Genomic DNA, 21865 nt, shown 5'->3' on the forward strand with positions numbered 1-21865 from the left:
TGAGAAGCATCTAAGTGTAGGAGATAATAGAGGAATATTAGCTGGAGGGCCCTTTCTGCATGACTAGGTGGACCCATTTGTTTGGGCTCTGGGATGGAGGGGAGGAGGACACCAGGTGGATCTAGGGCTACTTTTATGTGTCAGGAGGGCACTCAGGGCCACCTAACGGAGGTGATGGGAGTGGGGAGGTGATGGGAGTGGGGAGGGCTCAGGGCAGGTTGACTCTGAGAAATTGCATCTTAGTGTAGGGGACTTGGCAGAGGCCTGAGTAACTGGTTCCTCATTGCCAGATCTTGCTGGATGAAGAAACAGGAGGCAGGGGAATATGTGGAAATGTCAAAGGTAGCCTATGGGGTGAAAAGTTTATTTATTGCTCAGCCCCCTTGGCCTGGTCCCCGCTCTACCAGTAGGGGTAGCCAGGGTAATTCTCAGACAAAAACTCAGGGTGGACAATATAGTTGTTTCTCTGGTAGCCACCGGTCTTCTTAAAGTGACTTGTGTCCCACCTGTGGGAAGAGATGGGCCAGCCCTTTTGGACCCTTATCCATCTGATTCCAATTCTCAATGCTAACCTTATCCCAACATTTTGCCCCTAATCCTGACCCTAGGCTCCAACACTGACCTCAGGTTCTAGGTCAAATTTTTTATTTCCAATACCCAGTCCCTAACATTGACATTTTACCCTCTACTTCAATCCCTGAACCTAACATGCTGAAATCTTGACTCTATGCCCCACTGCCAACCTGTAACCCCTCAATGCTGGCCTCCACGCCTTCATGGAGTCCTCCATCTCCTTGCTAGTTTTGACTTCCCCATGGCACTAGCGCCTCCTGGTGGCATTTTACAGTCAGTGCGTCGCAGCGGACAGTATCCACCCCCGCCCCCGCCCCTCCCGTCCCCCTTCCACCCCCTCGCCCCGGGTTCTCCACCGCGCCAGACTTACCTAAGGTTCGGACAAGGGTAGTACGGCCGCAGGGGAGTTATTACAGCACAGTGCATCCCGGGCCGGTGCTCGCAGGGCGATACACTCCTGGAGGAGGAAGCGGCCGGCGGGGAGAGGTTGGGCCTTTTGATTTTACCCTAACCCCCAAGCCCAGACCGGGACTCTGATCGACGCCTCAGGTGTCAGTCCTACAGCTCGGAGATCCTCCCCTCAGGTCTCCTGGCCCTTCAAGACACCGTCGGAGCATCGCCTCTGGGAAGACACCTGAAAGTCCCCTCCCTGTAAGGCCTCGTTTCTGCAGCCTAGTTGCGCCGTGGAGGGAAGCACCTGGACTCTAGCGAGGGTCGGGTCTGGGAGTCCCGGGATCCTCGCCACGGGACGGCAATTGTTCCATATTATCTATCCAGGGAGTGGTGTTTCTGAGCCTCAGGAACTTTCTCTCTCCCCCCATTCCCTTGTAAGGGATAGGACCCAGTCTCACTCAAGGAATCAGTCTGTCAAGGGAGGGGCGGAGGGGATCACCAGGGGGTTAGGGACAGGGTTCAGAGCACCCCCTGTACAGCTCTTTAGACGGATGGGGACATTGGCGTTTTTCCAGGTTCAGCCCGCCCTGTCTGCCGCCTGGTGCGGAGAGAAAACTGCACTACAGTCTGGGCTGCGGCTGAGCGCTCGGGCCTCAGTTTACTCTTGCAGTGACATACAAGGTTGTCTACCTCCGGAGGCGGTGCAGGGCTCCGAGGAGGCCAGGGTCCTTCTGGTCGCCCGGTCACCATTTCCTCGCTCATTTAGCACTCAGCAATAACCCTGCCCATTACTGACGATGACCCGAGGCCCAGGAATAGAGGACACTTCTGACAACACGTCCCCAGGATCGGGTGTCCAGGTAGGGAGTGGGGCTGGAGGGCATGGGAAGGGGATGCGACTGGTGTGCGGGGGTGTTCTTAACAGAACCCTCCAGAACAGATACAGGAGCTAGGGTGACCTTGGTCACAGTTCTGGAAGGACAGGGTCGGAAACTCGGGGGTATCTTCGTGCAGGTTCTGCCGCTTCAGCGGTCGGTTCAGCCTAGGGGCCCGAGGGCGGGACTGGGCGGGGTCTAGCTGGGCGGCGAAGGGCTGGAGGGGGCGGGGCCTGGAGTAGAGGCCGAGGCTGGAAGTGGCTCGGGATGGAGCGCTTGCCGCGCGGGGAGGGCTGGACTCAGGACCGGCTGGTTTGGGGGCGGGGCCCGGCTGAACTGGGCAGGGCCCTGCGAACCTTACAGTGGGCTGCATGGGGCACAAAGGCTGCAGGCGGCGTTCTGTGCAGGGTGCCCCGGTGACGCAGTAGTCTATCCCGCGCAGGCAGTAGTGGCGGCCCGAGCAAGGGCTTTCATAGCCCTGGAAAGGCAGGCGGCCCGGCAGCGGGTCCACGCACCCGCATCGGGGCGTGATCTGAGGCAGAGTCTGGTACCGTGACAGCGAGTTCAGCATGTTCACCACCACCTCGCGCTCTGGGTCCGTAGGTCCCCAGCCCGGGAGACCCAGACAGAGAGTCACAAGAATGGGAAGAGACAGGGTCAGAGATAGAGAGAGACAAAAATAGGGACAGACAGAGACAGGGTTACACCCTCTCCAGGGCCTTCGGCCCCCACCTCATCCCACAGGTCCCCATCCCACTCTTTATGGCCTCCTGATACCCGTCCCCCCTTCTCCTCGCCCCCCCCCCCCGCGCTGCCCCGTCCCTGCACCCGTTACCATAGGCATTGAGTCGCTCTGGCTTAGGAGGGTACTCCAAGGGCATTCCTCGAACTGCTGTCTCCATCCCGGCTTCCTGGAAATGGCACACACTCAAGCTCTGACCTGGAAGGACCCCCTTTTGGGGTCCTCCCTCCCAGCACCCCAGACCAGTCCCAGGCCCCGCCTAATCCCGCCCTCCGGAGGCTCCCCTCTCTGCCCCGCCCTGTTTGGAGTTGTCGCCAGACAACGCATTTACTCCGCTACCTGGGAAGGGGAGGGGGGAAGGAATGAAACTAGTTGGACCGGTAGGCACCTGAGCGTCTGACAACCCTACCTCAGCGTTTGCCTTTGATTTTACCCCTTTTTGTCTAGCTGACGCTGTCTAGCTATGTCTCTGCGTCTCTCTAACAGGGTGTTTTCAATATTGCCTGCCCATGAAAATCCCCTGGGGATTTGTGAAAAGTTCTGCTTCTCGAGGAAGTTCTGATTCAAAAGGGTTCAGTAAACCTAAGGTCAGCCATCAGCCTACAGTGAGAGCCCCTGCTGAGGCCTCAGAGTCTCCCACACTCCCTCAAAGCCGGGGCTGCCCTGGACTCCTTCTTCTCTCCTTGGATCACGCCCCTATGTTTATCTGCATTGCCTTTGAGGGGCCTTATTTTCCCTCCTTTTGTCATTGCTGACATCACAAAGGAGGGCAGGGTAGAGCAGGTAGACACCCTAACACTGCCTCCTTGGCCAGACGTGTGGGAGGAGCCAAGTGGCAAGCTTCCGGAGTATAGATTGTAAAGGAGTGCACACTAGCCTAGCCCCATAGAACCCAGGCAGAAATTGGGACCCAGTGAACTGAGTCCCGAGACTGGGACCCAGTGACCTAGCACAGCTCCACTCCTGGGTTCCTTTGTCTCCTGGAAAATACAAACCCTAGTTTCCCATCATTTCATGGATGGGAAAGAGACCTGGAGCATTGCTGATGGGAAAGGGTTGAGTAATTAATGTGAAATATGTCACTGTGGTTTGAGAGGTGGAGGTGCGTGTGCCCAGACACCATCTGTGCTGAGCCCAGTAGATACCTTAGGCAGCCGGGGAAGGCATGTGGTACACTTGTTCCAGCCAGTGCAGCAGTAAGGCCCCATTCTCCATGAGTTACCCCAGTCACTACACAAATAGTTGGGGTTGCATTTGTCTGCTGGATTATAAGGGTGGAGACGTAAGACAGTGTTACTCCTTATTCTACCACAGGATCCCAGACTTCCTAAATGTTTCTCCTTTGATCCCCAGCACAAAACTGCATTCTCCCTGACTTCCCTCAGGCCAGTCAAAGCCCAGCCTGGCCCCATAATTGTCTTAGACACTGAGATATATGCCATTTTCTTTCTTTCTTTATTTTTGTTAATCACCTAAGGATATTTTTCCATTGATTTTTTTAAAAAGAGAGAATGGAAGGGAGGGGGAGAGACACAGAGACAGAAACAATCATTGTGGTGAGAGAAACACATCAATTGGTTGCCTCCTGCATGTGCTCCAACCTGGGTTGAGCCTGCAACCAATGTACATGCCCCTTGACCCTTGACTGGCATCAAACCCGAGACACTTTAGTCCACGGGCCAATGTTCTATCTACTGAGCCAAACCAGCTAGGGCTGCAGCCCATTTTCTACCTCAAGCTTGCTTCTACGTGGGTCTGGGTGCTTTGAGCTGATTGTTTTTTATCTTGGCACAACCCTCTCTGAATGAGCCAATCTGGAAACTGGGCCTCTTTCCAATTGCTCCCTCTCTCCCATCTTCCACATTTAGTTTCCCAAGTTTGCTTATTCTGCCTCCTTAAAACCACTTGAATCTATCCTCTCTTCCTGTCTCCCATGATCTCTCTGTATCTCTGCAGTGCCTTAACCCAGAGACTATATAATGTTGTGATCAATAGAATGAACGCTGCAGACAGACTGTTTGTCTTCAGATTTCAGCTCTGCCAGATATTAGCTGTGTGTTAATTTGACTGAGTTAGTTTCACTGTATCTGTTTACTCAATTTTAAAATGGGGTAATAGTACTATTTACTTTATACGGTTATTATGAGGTTGAAATGAATTAATATATTAAATACTTGGAACTTAGAAAACTATTATTTTATTAGCCTACTGGTCTCCCTACCTCATTTTTGAAATCCCACAATCCAATCTCTACACAGAAGCTCTGGCACTTTTTTTTACAGATGTAATTCTGACCAAGACACTTCCCTACTTAAAACCTTTCTAAGCCCTATTCACCTAATCACCTAAGTTTGTCCAACAAGGCCCTCTGTGACCCACTCTCCTAACGGTCTGAAAGAACACATATGAGAGACATCAGGAAAGGAGGTCTAGGAGCCCTAGAGAAAGGGCAAGTGTGTGTATGCGGCATGGTATTGGGACTTGGAGTTCTGGATTGGTGGGTTGGACATATTGAGTTTGGGACATTCATGTAAAGATGGCCATAGTCAGATGGAGAGTGGAATTCTGATGAGAGGTCGAGGCTAGAAATAAAGACTTGGAGTTGTCAGTAAAGATGTTGGTTAGATGAAAGGGTCTCAGAAGAGGAATAAGGAGAGAAGAGGGCTCAGATTAGCACTCGGAGGAACCCAATTTTTCCAGAGCGAGTTGACAAGATACCCAGGAAGTTGAGGCATTAGAGAAGTTGGATAAGGAAGGAGTTTCAAGAAGTAGAGAGTGGTCAGAGAGTGAAATACGTAAGGTGGGTCTCATAAGATAAAGATTGAAGAGTATCGTGGATGTGGTAGTTAGAACCACACAAGAGCAGTTTTAATGTTTGAGTGTAGAAGATGCAGACCTGGGCCCAGTTTCAACTGGACGAAGATTTGTTATCAATCCATTCAACAAATACTTTTGAAGCTTGGTGCTATTTTTTTTTTTTTTTATGTGGAGGGGGCACAGGTGTGATTAAGACATGACTCTCTGCTCTTTTGGAATGTACAGAGCAACAGATCATTAACATCTAATCAAATGAGAAAGATAATTTCTCATAAGGTGTAAGAAGGAGTGAGGATGTAGATAAAAACAGTGACTATAGACTGTTTCTGAAAATCTTGGTTATGAAGGGGAGAAGGAAGAGATACTTTTTAGGCAGGAATAGATTGGAAAAGACTTCCAGGTGGAAGGGAAAGAGGTGTGGTAAGGCGGAGGGATGCAGGAGAGATGGGGAACTTGATGAAAAAGGGTCACTAAGAAGTTGGGAGGAGATGGCATTTGGATTTGTTTAGAGGAGGTTAATACTTCCTCTATCTCTCTGGGGATAAGACGTAGGCCTGTTCCAGTTCTTTGGTATAGACAAGGAGCTCCCAAAAGACAGAGCTGAATCTCCTTCAAGGTTAATGTCAGGTCAAGTGGTTTGGGAGTCAAGCTGGAGTGGGGGTAGTTAGAGAAGCAGCCCCGGTCATGGGGGAGATAAGACTGATATATGATTGGGGTAGAGGTCAGGATCTAAGTTGGGTTCAGATGGAGTGTCATTGTTGGGGTCACTGAATAGGGTCAGAGTTGGGCAAGGGGTGAGGCCCTACCTTCCTCTCGAGAGAGCCAGTATTTCTCAGGCAAGTAGGGGTGGCCTGGTATGGAACTCTTATAGGTGTAGTCCCGCACAGCACATTTAACCATCTTCTCTAGGGCTTCCTGATCCACATGGCGCTGAAAAGTCTTAGGCGGGCCCTGTGCAAGGGGAGAGGGGAGGAAATGGCTAAGTGCACAGAGACTCCGGCTTTGGAGTCCTATTGGACTTAGATCCAGCCACTATTGAGAAGGTCAGCCCAGGTGGGTCTCCCAACCGCCTCCCTTTTTAAAATTTTATTTATTTTGAAAAGTTGCTGCATTTTAATAAACCAAACAGTTTTGGCCATGCATGATGAGTATCAGGGACAAAATATATTAGAAATAACAAAAGGCAAACTAAAAAGTTACGGAAAATTCTTTGTTTGAAATGCCAAGGTATTTGGTGAATGTGTGGTGTATAAAATAATTAAATTCCACCAAAAACAAAACAAAACAAAAAAACCAAACAGGACAACACATGAATATTCTCTCCCCCCAAAAGTAAGAAAAATAAATCAGAAAAAGTCCCAGATTTCAAAACCACCACCTGTGCCTGAGGATTCCCACGCCAGCCTTGGTCCCCCTCTGAATAGTTCTCTTATTTGAATTGCCCTTTGCTTCTTTCTTTTCATCTAAGACTAGGGCTTAGAGCCAGGCACTTGACTTCAGTCAGAGTGGTTTTCTGATGTTTTCATTTCTGTCCTTTTTTTGACTGGGTGGTTCTTAAGGACAGAGTTGGAAGCTCCTGTCCTCTTTCTTCAGATTGTACACTGCCTGTGTTTAATTTTAACCAGAAAACTGTGATTCTTTATATATTCTATATACTAATTCCTTGTCAGTCACATGTTGCAAATATCTCCTCTCAGTTTTTGGCTTGTTGTATCTTCATTTTCTCTGTGCTATCTTTTGATGAACAAAAGTTCTTAATATTAACATAGTTGAATTTATTAACCTGTTATGTAGTGCTTTTGTGATTTGTTTAAGAAATCCATCCACACTCTAAGATAATGGAGATAATGTCTTATATTTTCCTCTAATATAAGCCACAGTTTATTTTCCTTAAGCCTTTAATCTGTGAGGTATTGCTTTTGGGGTTTGGTGTGATTTAGGGATCAATTTTATTTTTATCTATATGGATAACCAATGGTCCCATTAAGTATCTGTCTTCTCCCACAGATTTGCAATGTCACCCAAGTCTGGGTGTTGTGCAGTTTCACTGCGAGGCATCTAAATGTGGAATTCCTTCTATTTATTCTGTGGCTGTGGATTCATTTCTTTCATTAGTTCTGGAAAATTCAGAGCTTTTCCCTCTTCTGATAATGCTTATTCTTTCTGCTTTTTTTTTTTTTTTAGGACACCAAGAAGATGTGTGTGATTTTTCTCCTATCTTTCATACTGCTTAATGTTTCTTTCATATATCCTATCTCTTTGTCTTTCTGTGCTGCATTCTGGAAAATTTCTTTCATTGTATCTTTCATTCCAGTGAGGCTTTTAAGCCGTGTCTAATCTGTTCTTTAACCCATCCAGTATCCCAATATGAATATTTGGTTTTAACAAATATGGTTTTCGTTTCTAAAATTCCTATTCAGTTCTTTTCTTACATTTGTCTGATATTTTAAAAATACAATCTCCTGTTGTTTGCTCATTTTAATAATTTCACATTTTATTTTAAAAATTCATAATTATTTTGTATTCATTAACTATTAATTTCAATATCTGAAGTCCTTGGAGGTTTAAGTCAGTTGTTTCTGCTGACTGTCACATGGTGGTTTGTTTCCTTATATATCTCTCTTTTTTTAAAAATATATTTTATTGATTTTTTACAGAGAGGAAGGGAGAGGGAGAGGGATAGAGAGCTAGAAACATCGATGAGAGAGAAACATCGATCAGCTGCCTTCTGTACACCCCCTACTGGGGATGTGCCTGCAACTAAGGTACATGCCCTTGACTGGAATCGAACCTGGGACCTTTCAGTCCGCAGGCCGACGCTCTATCCACTGAGCCAAACCGGTTAGGGCTCCTTATATCTCTTGAGCTCAGATTTGATTGGCCTTATTCTAAAGGATACCTGGAAACATACATTGAGAATATTTTTCACCATAGAAGAGATACATACATTAATTTGTGTGTGTGTGTGTGTGTGTGTTGTGGGCAGGGAGCTAGAGATCACTGAACTTTCTGGTTTAGTTTGGAATTTACAGGTTTAGTTCCTCCGTCTTTTAGCTAGCTGAAGACTTAAACTCCTGCTTGTAGTGCTGACATTTGTCTTCAGGACAATCCTGTCTTCTAAGTATACTTACCACTCACCTCCATGAGAGAACAAAACAAGATAAAAATTTTTATGCAGGACCTAGCTGTTTTGAAGCAGGAGGGTTTTCAGAGCTTTCTAGATCACTGTACTGCCAGAAGCAAAAGCCTTTCCTTCATTCCTTTTTAAAAAATATATTTTTGTTAATTTCAGAGAGGAAGGGAGCGAGAAACATCAATGATGAGAGATAATCATTGATCAGATTGAGCCCACAACCCAAGCATGTGCCCTGACCGGGAATGGAACCGAGGCGCTCAACCACTGAGCCTCGCTGGCAGGCTTCCATTCTTAATCCCACTGCTGCTCACTGAAGCCGTCTGGCCAGGTTACTAAGGGTTACTACATCCAAGAGATTCCTTTCTGTGTCGACATTTGATACTGACCTTTGTCTGACAATACTATCTTGGTTGGCTTCTCTTTGACTTTCTTCCTATCACTGTCTCCTTTTATGGCTCTTCTTCCTTTATTTACCCTTTAAATATTGATATTCTCCACAGTTCTGGGACTGGTCATGTTCTTATTCTTCCTTCACAATCCTATTCACTCCTATGACTTCAGCTACTACTGATATATTAATGATTTAAAAATATTTATCTGTAGCCCAAACCTCTTTCCTTTGCTTCAGAGCTAAGTATATCCAACCATCCACCAGACATATTTTCCTGAAAGTCCTTGAATATTTTTGCCCCCAAATCCATTCCAAATCTCTAAGATTCCAAATCTCAATTTGTAGCACTATCCATTCCTCTAGTTGCCAGAACCCCCAATCCAGGAATCATCCTAATCTTTCCCCTCTTCTTTATATACTGATGGTGACCAAGACATGTTGGTCTATTTCTTAAAATTTTTTTCTATTGAGTGTGGAAAAGCAGGCAGGCATGCTTATATTTTTGCTGGTCAGCATGTAAATTATTACAAACCTTACTACAGAAATTTGAAGTGTATATCAAATGTTTTTAAAATGTGCATGTCCTTTCTCCTAACAATTTCATGTCTAGGAATTTATTTTTAGGGAACAGTTGATGCATAAAAAGATAGATATATACAAGAATAATATTAGGAAAATTTTATAAATAATCTAAACTTCTAATAACATATGATTTCTTAAATATATCTTGGTATATTCGTAAAATAAAATAGTATAGAGTCATTAAAATGATGTTTCACAAGGAAAATGACCTGCTATATGGCTATACAAAAAAAGCAAGATTCAAAATATTAGTATACAATATGATACAATTTTCATAAAATATATTTGCTTCCTAAATGGGCATATAATAATAACTTAACAGTGGTTATTTGGGGTGGTGAGATTATAGGCCTTTTTTTCTTTGTGCCTCTTTGAGTAATCCCCATTTTCTGCATTAAGCAACAAATTCCCCTTTTCTCTGCCACCGTCTATCCTTATCTCCCACATACATCCTCTTCCCTCATCCTCTGCCATCTCACTCTGCTTCCTGCCCTCAGCCCCAACGCCTTCAATCTCCTGCCACTGTAGCCAGAGTGGCATAACTCACAATCTAATCATGACACTCATAAATTTAAAAAACTGGAGCATTATGTCCTTATTTCTTAACACAGCCTGAGGCCCTTCATGTCTGCAGGCTCCTCTCTTACCATAGGGCTAGTCTCTCCCTCTGCACTAGTATTTCTCAGTCCCTGGTGGGCCCCTGCCCCCAGGCTGCCCTACGGAAGCCTCCTCCCCCTGAACCTCTTAGTAGACCTGCCCTAACGTCCCAGGAATGCTCTCCTCTTTCTGGCTCTTGGACCAGTGCCCATGTCTTTGCTGGGGCATGTTCCACACAGCACAACCCTACTTTATTCACTTGTTTGCTGAGAGCTCCTGAAAGACAGCCTGGCACATGTAGATCCCCAATGAAGTTTGTTGGATGGTGCATACAGATGAATTCCCTTAGACAGTCACAGTTAGACTCACAGATCTCTCCATTTTGTGCAAGTGGCATAGACAGATACAAGGAGACTGATATGCATGCACAAAAACATGACTATTGGACATTTTCTGGCGTATCCCTATTCTTTCAGCTCTTCACCTGGCTCTCATCTAGGTCTTCTATGACCTCTATTTGAGTAACTTTCTCTGGTTACTTTCCATTTCCACTACGCTGTTTACTTCCTTTATAGCATAAAAGTCTTGTTTATTTCTTGACTTAACTAACTCTTTACATCTCCTAACTTGGTGTAGCAGAGCACCATGAAAGCAGGCTCTTGCATTATTTTATATATCATTATAAATTCCACACCTAGGCAAAAGAATAAAAAACACACATGCAACGCTACAAATAATTACAAACATAACTAAAACCACACACTGCCAGTCATCCAGACATGCATGGCCATACACATTAGCCTGCCCCTGTCCCTGACCCCAACCTCTACTTACCCGGGTCACAAACTTGTTGGGTTCCCAGGCCCACAGAGGTGGGTCGTTATAGACCTTCTTGATGGAGGTAGGAGCCCTGTAGGAGTCAGTGTAGGTGCTGATGGGGGTCTTGGTCTTTCGGGAGAAGAGGAACATAGTGGGGTCTAGGGAATGCCCAGGTGGGTTCTACCTACCCAGAGCTCCTGCAAACCATCAGTGATCCCCCCCTCCCAGATTGCCCACACCTCCAGCCCAGCAGGTGCCCTTAGCTGCTGTGATTCCCTTCTATGGAGGATCTCTCAACTTCCCTCTCTCACAGCTTTCCTGCTCCTACCCCACCCTGCTACCCCCTCCAGGATGGGCATTGCCCATTATGATATCACCTGGCTTAGTCCCAGCCCTGAGGAAGTGAGGAGGTCCAATTCTCTTCCTACTCCAGCCTTTCCTCCCTCGAGTCTCTCAAAAGAACCCAATTTCCAAGAGTTCAGAGGGCCCTGGAGATCTTCTAGGCCAACCTTCTCACTTAGATGAAGAGAAGTGAAGGTTCCAAGGGGTCAAGTGACTCACCAGGGTGATGCAGCAGGTCAGTGGCAGGCTGGCCTGGGAACCCACGAGTGGAGGTAGAGTGAAATGTGCATTCAGAGGATCCATTTTCTCCCCTTTCCAGCCCACCTGCCCCTTGCCCACCCCAGGGAGGGAGCTGAGGCTGGCTTGTTTGATGCCTTTAATATCATTATTTGTGTTACACGATACACAATCAAGGATGATGGTCAATACTGCGATGGAAATGTTAAAAAAAATATTATACACGGCTCATGTCTTCCACACACCTTCCTGGAAATAAATTAGTGAGCACGGAGAAACCTGGCTGGGTGGCAGCCAGAGCTGAGGGGTGAGGGAGTGTTAAGGCAGTATCTACAAGGGGGAAGAGTGGCAGGGGGCAAGCTAAGGCCTCAATTCCTCCCCTCCATCCTCCCAGACAGGGGAGAAGGGAACCACACACTTCCTAGACCCAGAGGTGCTGGCTGCCGGCTTCCTACCTCTCTCCACCACTTGTACACTGCCTCAGTTGGAAGTCCTTGCCTGCCAGGGAACTAGGTATGTCCTGTGGGGAGGGAGTTTTTCCCTGGTTCCTCAGGGCCAGAGGGGTTCAGCAGTGGGCTATAGTCACACAGCAAATCAGCAGCAAAGGTAGCAGTCTAAATGAGCCCTGGTGGGGCCCTACTTGGAAAAGAGGAAGTACCCATGTTCTCGAAGAGTGAGTCAAGAAACCCAGGGTGGTGGTGATAGTAGTAGGAGGCTTGGCTCTGGGGCCCAGATGACAGGGTGTAGGGATCTGACTTTGGTGGGAGAGATGGGTACAGTTGGGGGCTGGTATGGGCCTTGTGGGCCCTGAAGATACTGTCTCTGTCCTGCCTCCCTTTGGCATTTTCTCATCATCTAACCAGGGTCCCTGTACTAGAGGAGGTAGGGGTGGGTTGGGGGTTGGAGAGCTTCACCTTAGCACGTTGGAGCTGGCAGCCCCTGGGTGTAGTACAGGGAGAGCTGCTACCCTTCCTAAGCTAGCAGCCTTATTCTCTCATTACCCTCTCCCCTCTTCCAGCTCCACTTCCCAGGGAATGGGCTGTGAGGTGGCAGCATGGAAGAATGGAGGGTATACACCCTGGCCCTGGGATATGGGGCTTATGGGGGCATAGACCAGAGAAGTCTTAGGCTAACTGTGCTTTCATTTTTCTTTACATGGGGCAGGTCTATATTGCCCAGTCCCAGGGGAGGATCTTGACTTTCATCATCAGCTTCTCTGGCATCTTCCCCACCCCAGGAACTGCAGCAGAGACAGCAGTACACACATTCTGACTCACAGACACCCCATATACCCACATACACAATATATACTCACACACATACACATTCATAAACACACACACACACGTATTCCCAAATAGATCTGCATGCACTCAAACATACACATGTCCCATAGGAACTTCCCCTTCTCCTTTTCACACAGACATATAACTCAGGAAGCCACCTAGGTGTACTCAGAGACACACAAAGACCTTCCTATACACCTCCACAGAAACTCCTATGAAAAAGTTTCTTCAGAACTTTCAGACGCTGCTCATTTGACAGTTGAAGCCCAGGGAATGCAGTGGCTTGATGAAGACCACTGTGACAGTGCCAGAGCTGGGGCCAGAACCAGGCTCTGAGTCCCAGTCCAGGGCTTTCAGTCCACTGCACTGCTGAAAAGCCTCTCACACTGTTAACAGACCACACAGTCACTTCCTCACCATCTATGACAGAAGCAGACATCTAAAAAGACAGGCTCACACAGAGACAGACACACACCCTGACAGCCTCAGGTACATACACACATATCCTATCAAGCTCTCCCTACCATACACAGGCAGCCATAGTATTCTCCTCAGCTTGTTCCTTTGAAGGTTCTTACTGGGAAGAAGGATTTGAAATCTTGGGCTGGAGTGAGATGGGAATGGGGCATTCAAGGCTAGTGTTACTTCCTGCTTCTAGGCTGGGACAGAGACCAATGAACAGAAGTGTTTGTGTGTGTGAGTGTGTGTGTGTGTGTAGGGGTTGGCAGAGAGATACATTGGTTAGGGGCAGGTGAGGATAGATCATACCATTCCAGCCATCCCAAACTCTGGCCTGTCTCTAAGGCCTCTTACCCTCAACTCAGAGAACAAGGAAGGAAGGAAGGAAGGGGTGAATGGGGCAAAGAGGAGGAAGTAGGCAGTGATCCGATAGGTGGGGGACAATATTCCACTGGGCAACTTTGCCAGGCTTCCCATCTGGAGATGAGGGGAGAAATACAAATAGGTACATGGCCAACAGGGGCTGCTGGAGGGGCTCCAAAGTGCTAGACCTTGCCCCCACTCCCCAGGCCTTCCTACCTCAGAGTCCCTTTCTTTTCTGGGCTGGGGGTTCATGGCTTCATGGGGTGGGGCCAAGCCCCTGGCTTTGTGATCCCTCCCACTCATTACTGTTGGCCTCCCTGCTGTCCAGTCCCCCACTCTCCCACTGAACTGTAGCTTTGGGGAGAGCAAAAAGGTGCTGGGCAAAGTCCCCCAAGTAACTGAACAAACAGCCCCTTCCCCTCCTCAGTTTCTGGGGTAGTGAGGACCCGGTTTTGGTTTCTCCGGCTCCATGAACACACAGAGGTACACGTCCTACCATAGGAGGAAGCAATGACTTTTACGAGGTTGGCGGCTGTAGGGGACGCGGGGCCGGGGGGCTGGCAGAAGAGCTGGGGAGGGGTCCACCCCTGCACTATCTAACCTGGCCCCCGGTGGCCCGGCTCCATTGGCTGCGGCGGCCCCACCCACTACTGAATGTGGCAGGCAGTGGAGGACGTGGCCTGGCAGCACATGCAAGTGGGGTTCACGGACTTGGGGGGAATGAGGTCCAGGTCCTCGTCGTCGGGGATCTCATCTAACCGGTAGCCATCCTTCAGCAGCTGGATGTTCAAATCTTGGTTGATCTGCTGTAGACAAAGGGGAGGGAGGTCAGGCTCCAGGGATCCAGGGGCACCACTCACAGTTTGATCACATCCCCAGGCCTTCACCAGATCTGTCCCATCCCAGGTCTCTCCAGAAACCCCTGGCTTCACCCCTAATTCAGTTCTGGCCTCACTTTCTTTACAGTTACTTCCTTGTGAGGCTCTGCCCATGACAGACCCCCTTTCTCCTCCCTGCCCCCCCCCCCCATTCTACAGGTAACTTCCCACCTCAGCTCCTGTCTCTCTTATGGCCCTGCTCCTACTTGAGGCACATCCCCATAAGGTGTGGTCTGTTTTTCACGTTGCATTCTATTTAAGTGACAACCCTGGGTTCAAGTCCCACTCCTAATCCCAGGATCCCCTAAATTTAGGCCAAGGTCTAATAGCCTCACCTTTATTCAGCCCTGCCCCATTTAGGACCCACCCCCACAGTGGCTCTGCCTAGCTTTGCCCATAGCACCCCTCAGGTGTGATTTGGCATTGGCCCATCCCTGCTTGGAGGGGTGTGTCTAGGGTAGGAAGGGTGGGGCCTCACCTCAGCAGAGGAGTAGCCAGAAGAGGAATATCTGGACATGTCAAAGTCATCATCGCTGGCCATGGAGAAAAGGAGACAGAGGGAAGTGATTCCTGGAAATTAAATAGAAAACTCCCTGCACTGCCCCCCTAACCCCCACCCGTCAATACCCCACCCTTCTCCCACACTTCCAAATAAACAGCACAATCTGAGGAGAGATGCTCTTCCTTTCCCCCAGCCCTCCCCCTTTTTATCTAAGCTCAAATCACCCTGGCTTGTTGAGTTTTCCCAAAGTCCAGGTCTAGCCAGGTGTGTTCCCAGCAGTAGGGCTGCTCCCTTGCAGGGAGCAGGGTATTAAGCATTGAATCAGTGTCCATTCTCAGGGCAGCCATTGGATCAGTTGTCCCAGAATAGCAATAGATTGTACCAGTCTCATTTTCCTCTCTCTGCTCTTCCCCACCTCCAGGTAAAATATTCCAGTCCCTGGGGGCTTCATCCTTGGAGATTTCCTGGCTGTCTGAAGAATATCTCAATTCTGACACTATAACAGGTATGGCCTGTACAGTCCACCTGTATGCTCACACAGGTTCCTGTGGCTTGCCCAGCTGCCCCAACATCCCGTACACACCTGTCAGTGTCAAGGGCTACCAGTGGCTTCTCGTCTGGGCTCTGGTCAAGCGAGGAATAGCCTTTATTGGGAACGACCAGCCTGGGTAGAGAATTTGGGGGATTGGGTTGGCAACGGGAACACACAAGCCTGGTGAGGAATTGTGTTGGGGCCCGCCCCACCACTTCCCTTCCTCCTCCCCCTTGGATTCTGTTGAGATTCTCTGCTCTCAGAGAGGAGCTAGGCCTGAGGAAGGAGGGAAGTGGGAAAGGCTCAGGACCAGCATCAGGACAGATGCTGACTGGCAGGGTCCAGGTGGGGTGTGTGTGGGAGGGGTATCTACCTTGTCCGGGCCATGACATTGTTCTTCTTGGGTTGCTGGATTACAGGGCTACCCATACTTCCATTCTTCAGGGAGCCCTTCCGGGCCAGCTCCCGTTGCTTCTCTGCAGGGGAATATGGGAAGGAAGCTGTGTCCTGCCCCCAGGACCACCCTACCTTACTGCTCAGGGCAGCCTAGGCTGGACCTCCATTGGGAAATTCTTTGCTTCTGTAAGAACTGTGGCAGGGATCCTAATTCCAGGCTCTGCTGCTTGGTGGAGACAGTACTTGGCCCTGCACAACCTGAGACAGATAGTGAGGGGCAACAGGGGAAAGCTGACCCCTGTCTTCCAGGAGCTGTACTCCCATGTGGAGCAGTTAGTGTGTGCTCGATGCCAGAGAAAGGTTAGAGAGGGAGAGATGGAGCAGAAGGCTGGGGCAGTCAGGGCTTCCTACAGATGACATCTTGAATTGGAGAGAGCAGGGCATTCTAGGAAGGAGGGATAGTGTATATAAAAATGCATTTACAGTGGAAGTGAGCATAGGAAGTGTGGATCTGGTTGGGATGGAGGGTGAAGGTGGAGGACAGGTTGAAAAAGTAAGATACATTTATTCAATCATTTGTTTATTAACAACATCTGTGTCACCAATTCCAGGACCTGTGCTCAGGGCATGACCTTGAATGCCAGATAGAGGGGTTTGGGATTAATGTGGAAGGAAAAGGAGCCACCAAGTGTTATGGAATAGGAGAGGCAGAATGGGGCTGGCAGGGAAGGAGCAAGAGGCTGGAGGAGCCCCTCTGGCTATACTTCTGACTCTCCTCTAGCCTCTTGAGTTTTCTGAGGCTCCAGAGCCCACCAGATTCATGGGGCTGGCCACCAGGTGACCTACTGTCTGGTGTGTGGCACTGTTACCAGGAACCAGTAATCTTCCGGGGCCCTGGAAGAGGCCTGTCTACCCCTTCCTACTCATCCCAAGTAGAGTTTAGATGTGGGGAAAGGGACTATTGGGTGGAAAGGGATGCTAGGGGAAAGCGCTCATAAAATAACCACAGCTCCGGAGAGGAAGAATGGGTGGGCATTTCTAGCAACTGTGACTCTGGAATTTCCTGACTGCCATGTCTCTGACTCTCTCATCTCCAGGTGGCTGACCCTCTTTACTTTGCCACCACTCATCTGACTCCTTCAGTTTTTCCCCAGCCTCTTTTCAGCAGGCAGCAGCTACCATTACCACTCCGAGCCTCTAGGGGGTGCAATTTGCCTTAAAATTCCTGGAGGTGGTGGTGATTTTTTCCCCTGAGTGCTACTGGGCAAGGTTTTGAATTTTAATGAGGAGTTTGGTGGTAATGTAACGGAAAAGGAAAAAAATTGTTATTTTAAAAGCATGTTTGAAAGTGAAAAAATGCAAGGAATAAACTGGCAAAACCAAACTATAGTCTACTATGCAACTACTTAAAAGAATGAAATCATTCTCTATATACTGACATTGGAAGAAGTTCCAAGACATTAAGTGGAAAACAAAAACAAAAGAAGTTTCAGAAAATGTGTACAGTATGGTACCACTTATGTTAAATACAACAAAAAGTAAAAGACAGCCTGATGGGTGTGGCTCAGTGGTTAAGCATTGACCTATGAACCAGGAAGTCATGGTTGGATTCCCAGTCAGAGCATATTCCATCCCCAGTGGGGGGCGTGATTCTCTTTCATCATTAATGTTTTTCTCTCTCTCTCTCTCCCTCTCCCTTCCTCTCTGAAATCAATAAAAGTATATATATATATATATATATATATATATATATATATATGTATGTGTATATATATATATATATATATTTTTTTTTTTTTTTAAAGTAAAAAACAAAAACTTGGAATGACTATCTTGGGAGGAGATGTGATAAGGAGAGTAAAAGAAGTTATACTTGTTAGAACACTTGTATTGTTAAATTAAACAATAATATACAAAACTTGCTGTACTTTGAGTCTGATATCTTTGGAAGAGGAACAAATTCCACTGAGAGAACTGCTCTCTTGTTTAGAAAAACAGCCTGGGGGTTCTCTAGCTGTGGTCTGGAAGGAGAAAAGCAAGGTAAAAAACACACAACTTTTTTTAAAAAAATAAAAGAACAGAACTCCGTGAAGAGGGAGTCCTGGCAGCTGCAGTGGGAGAAGGTTTAGGATTGGAGGTTTAGGCTCTTAGGACTGCTGAGGGGTCCACTATTCAGTGGGCAGCTGGAGCCTGAGGAGAAAGGAATGGCAGAGGAGTTTTGAAGGCTAGTGATTACCTGTATTTAATTGTAAACTCTCCTGGATGTACTGTGTTGTAATTTCTCTTCACAAACCAATTTTTTAATAAAGGTCTATTATATGAAGCAGCCTTGGTCCCTGAAGAGAGCGGGGCAGTGTTCGGCCTAGGGTGAAGTGAGAACAGCAGCTGCTGGAGCTATGGGCAGTGGCTGGGAGCCAAGTGACTTCAAAGAGCAGGCTGTAGCGTCAACTGACTTCAGAATGGACATGAGAAAAACCCCAAGGGAAAGGTGACCCTGGAAAGGGGGAGAGATATTTGAATTTACTAAAAAACACTAAGAAAAAGCTCCCCAAAACTGGAGCCCACTAGGCTCTGTGATGTTCAGATGGGCTGAGGATGGAATGGGGTGAGAGGCTCAGCTTCTAGGCTTTGCAATCCTCATTCTTTCTACCTCTCAGACAGAGCAACTGCCACCCACCTCTAAGGCAGCTTCTTAGCCTGGTTCAGTGTTGAACGGGACTGCCATGCCTTTATCCCTGCAGCTCTCCTCTGGAATAACTGGAGCCATCTTGGCCTCAGAAATGCCTCCTAGAGTTTTGGGTCCTGCAGAGAACTGTAACATCCCTCTTTGCCTTGCAAGAAATAAGGTACCTGGCAGTGACAGTGACTTGGTGGCTTGAGTCTTGGAACCATTTGGCCCTAGGTGGTTTAACTTGTGGCACCATGTTGCAGACCCAGCCCAGAGCACCTTGTCCATTCCCCGCATCTCTCTCACCCCCCAGATCCACTCACCCAGCTTTACTTGGAGCGGGGATGGTTTGTAATTCATGGCTACTGACTCACCCTCCCGGGCATCACAGTCTCCGTCTGAGATGGAGGCGGCGGCTGGGTCCTGGCAGGGAGAAAGCAGAGAGACAGGAAGTTTAAGGAAGTGAACACAGGAGGCTGCTGCTCTCAGCCCTGAAGTTGGCCTTCCCACCTGACCCCTGGACCTCTGAGGGCATCTGCCCCTGACAGCAGGCAGGAGATTGAGGGAGGGAGAGGCAAACCCGTCCACCTTGAGAGGAAGACCCTGAACTGGGTAGAAGAGCCAAGGATCCTGGCTTCACTTACACTCACCTGGAAGTCTATCTTCAAAGTCCTGGGTAATCTGGCTTCCTATAAAAAGCCCACCGCAATTCTTGAAACCCACAGGATCTCCTTCTCCAACCTCCCATACTAGTTGCTTGCGCCCCAGGGCCCTTCCCGTGTACTTGTTTGGCAAGGTCTTTCTAGGTTCCTGTGAGTAAGTCTGCATTAAGGTCAGAGTAGCTCCTCCCTAAGACAGGCCTTCACCTCCCCTCCCCGACCCATTTCCTCCAGCACTGGACAGGTCCCTTCACAGGATCCAGAGAACTGACTGGCCAACCAGGCCATACAAAAGAGTTCTCATGAGGACTTCTCTGTTTCACAGATGAGTCCTAAAAATGTCTTCTCGAAAGCTAAAAGGTTGGCTGTGTATGGTAGTTGAGAAGACAAATACTGACAAATCAGCTGGTGGTGAGCTAGTCCTGTGTTGCTTGCTCATTAATCTAGCCTCACTCTTCCCTCCAAAACACCACAAACCTCTGCTACAAGATCCAGGGCCCTGGCCCACCCTGCCTCAGTCAGTTGAAAGGAGTCATTCACGTTCTCCATGAGAAACTGATGACCTGTGGATATGAGTACTGCCATCCAAGGTATCTGCCTAGAACTACAGAATCTAAGGACTGCAGAGTGGATCCAAGGCTGTGCCTGTTCTGTCTCTGGGGATGCAGAGAGCAGACAGAGAGGCAGGTAGAATGCTGCAGGACGGCCCCACAGCGTCAGGCCCAGAGATCTGAGTGGCTACTGGTGACTCAGCAATGGAAGGATATACTAGGTGTACCGGTTAATAATGCAGATTTTTTTCAATAGATGGAGTTCAAATTGGTTATTTGTTGTCAGTAGCGATCAGTATTAACGGTTTCACCTGGTTTTAGAAGCTCATAATACACCACACCTTCCTGATCCCACCAAACGCAGAGCATTGTCTTCTTTCCGAAGCATTTTGGCCTTGCAGTCGATGTTGATGGTTGACCTGAATCAACCCATGATTTTGTGCATTTGGGATTCTCAAAATAAATCCACTTTTCATCACCAGTCACAATTCGATGCAAAAAAGACTTTCTTTCGTGCCGTTGAAGCAACATTTTACTGATGACGTTTCGGTTTTCCATTTGTCTTTTGTTCAGTTGATGTGGCGCCCTTTTTCCTTCCTTTAAAATCTTTCCCATTGCTTGTAAACGATCAGAAATTGTTTGCTGAGCAACGTTTAATCTTTCTGCAAGTTGTTTTTGAGTTTGACACGCATCTTCATCCAATAATGCTTGTAATTGTTGGTCTTCAAACTTTTTCAGTTGACCTGGACGTTCTTTCTCTTTCACATCAAAATTATCACTTTTAAAGCGTTTAAACCAGCATTCACAAGTATCTTGAGATGGAGCATGTTCACTATAAGCTTCCCGAAGTATACGATAACTTTCAGCAGCACTTTTCTTCAAAATAAAGTAATGAATTAAAACTTCCCACAAATGCTCTTTTTTTTGGCACAAAATTTGACATTTTTAAGTGTAAAAATATCTATGATGTTCACACCTTCAGAAAATTTGACATATGAAGTTTTGAAGCTTGTTGTCAATACAACAAAATAGCATACATATCAAATCGCATATATATCAACATATGTGTAACTCCATCTATTGAAAAAATCCGCATTATTAACCAGTATACCTAGTATACTCATTATGGTAGCTTCTGTTCCCTTTAGAATGAGGCAGTGGAAACGAAAACATGCTTGTCACCAAGGGGAAAGGGAAAAGTCTAGAATATTTGGGAGGGAAATCCTGACCTTATCTGTGTTCCTTCAAGACACCTAGAGCACAAGGCCCTGGGTGGGCTGTGTTCACAAGGTCCTGAGGGCAGAATCTGGGCTTCTGTCCTCTGCTCTGACCGCCAACCCTTAGCTGTGGTTGAGGTAGACCCGGCAGGAGGCTCTGTGTTGGAAAGGCTGTGTGCTGCAGTGGCTGCATCTCAAGCAACTTCCCATGCCACAAACCTTTCCAATCCTTCATCCTTTGCCTCCCTGGCTCAGCTCCTCCTTGGGAGACTTCTTACTGACAGCCCCCATTCCCTGAAGCCTTGGAGAAGCAGGCCTCTAGTGGCCCTTACATGCCTCTCTGCAGCCAAACAGCCTGGCAGGGGCTATCGGTAGGAAACATGGAGACCTGACAGTTTGGGCTCTGGCTTTCCCTTCAGGCCACAGGGAGGGCTCACTCCCAAAGCAACCTGAGGAGGCTTCTCAAAGGTACCTGTGGGACCCTACCAGGGAAGCATTGGCACATTTACAATTTCCTAGTCACATTACTTTTTTTGTAGCATTTGTCACATACCACATCCATTTGGAAGTAGTTTCCTTCACTGGCTTTCAGGGCACTCATTTCTATCTCATCCACAGTCCTTTGCTTTCTCTGCAGGGTCCTGCCCTCAGTCCTCCTCTCTCTCTGGGGAACCCTGATATCTCCTACAGTTTGGATTAACATGTTTACACTGGTGACTTCTAAATCTATAGCCTTCCAACCATGCATCTTCTCCATAATCCTCCACCCCATCCATCCCTTGAGAGTGTTAAGCCTCACTGTCCTTTCCCTGGGCTGACTTTTAAAACACAAGCCCTTGGGCATTTGGGG

General features: G+C 47.8%; 2 protein-coding genes across 8 annotated transcripts in view; both read right to left on the reverse strand.

The window, feature by feature from the left end:
* Positions 1 to 360: 360 nt before the first annotated feature.
* On the reverse strand, positions 361 to 11693 carry SPMIP6 (sperm microtubule inner protein 6). The gene is given in 9 exon segments (XM_080671252.1): positions 361 to 506; positions 944 to 1030; positions 2198 to 2432; positions 2677 to 2752; positions 3729 to 3844; positions 6207 to 6351; positions 10941 to 11054; positions 11487 to 11515; positions 11518 to 11693. Coding segments are annotated over 9 exon segments (948 nt in total). The 5' UTR covers positions 11558 to 11693; the 3' UTR covers positions 361 to 400.
* FAM219A (family with sequence similarity 219 member A) overlaps positions 11628 to 21865 on the reverse strand; it is a 52614-nt gene continuing 42376 nt past the window's right edge. For 2 of the 7 annotated variants that reach the window (XM_080671245.1, XM_080671247.1), the window contains exons 2-6: positions 18912 to 19011; positions 15898 to 16000; positions 15576 to 15656; positions 14969 to 15023; positions 11628 to 14418 (exon numbers count right to left, since the gene is read on the reverse strand). In XM_080671245.1, coding sequence (XP_080527371.1) covers positions 14260 to 14418; positions 14969 to 15023; positions 15576 to 15656; positions 15898 to 16000; positions 18912 to 19011 — 498 coding nt within the window. In that variant the 3' untranslated portion in view covers positions 11628 to 14259. The remainder of the gene's footprint in view (positions 14419 to 14968; positions 15024 to 15575; positions 15657 to 15897; positions 16001 to 18911; positions 19012 to 21865) is intronic. The other 5 variants (XM_080671248.1, XM_080671250.1, XM_080671249.1 and 2 more) reach the window with 3 other exon arrangements.

Source organism: Plecotus auritus, assembly GCF_963455305.1.
Source record: "Plecotus auritus genome assembly, chromosome: 5".
NCBI classification, from domain to species: Eukaryota; Metazoa; Chordata; class Mammalia; order Chiroptera; family Vespertilionidae; genus Plecotus; species Plecotus auritus.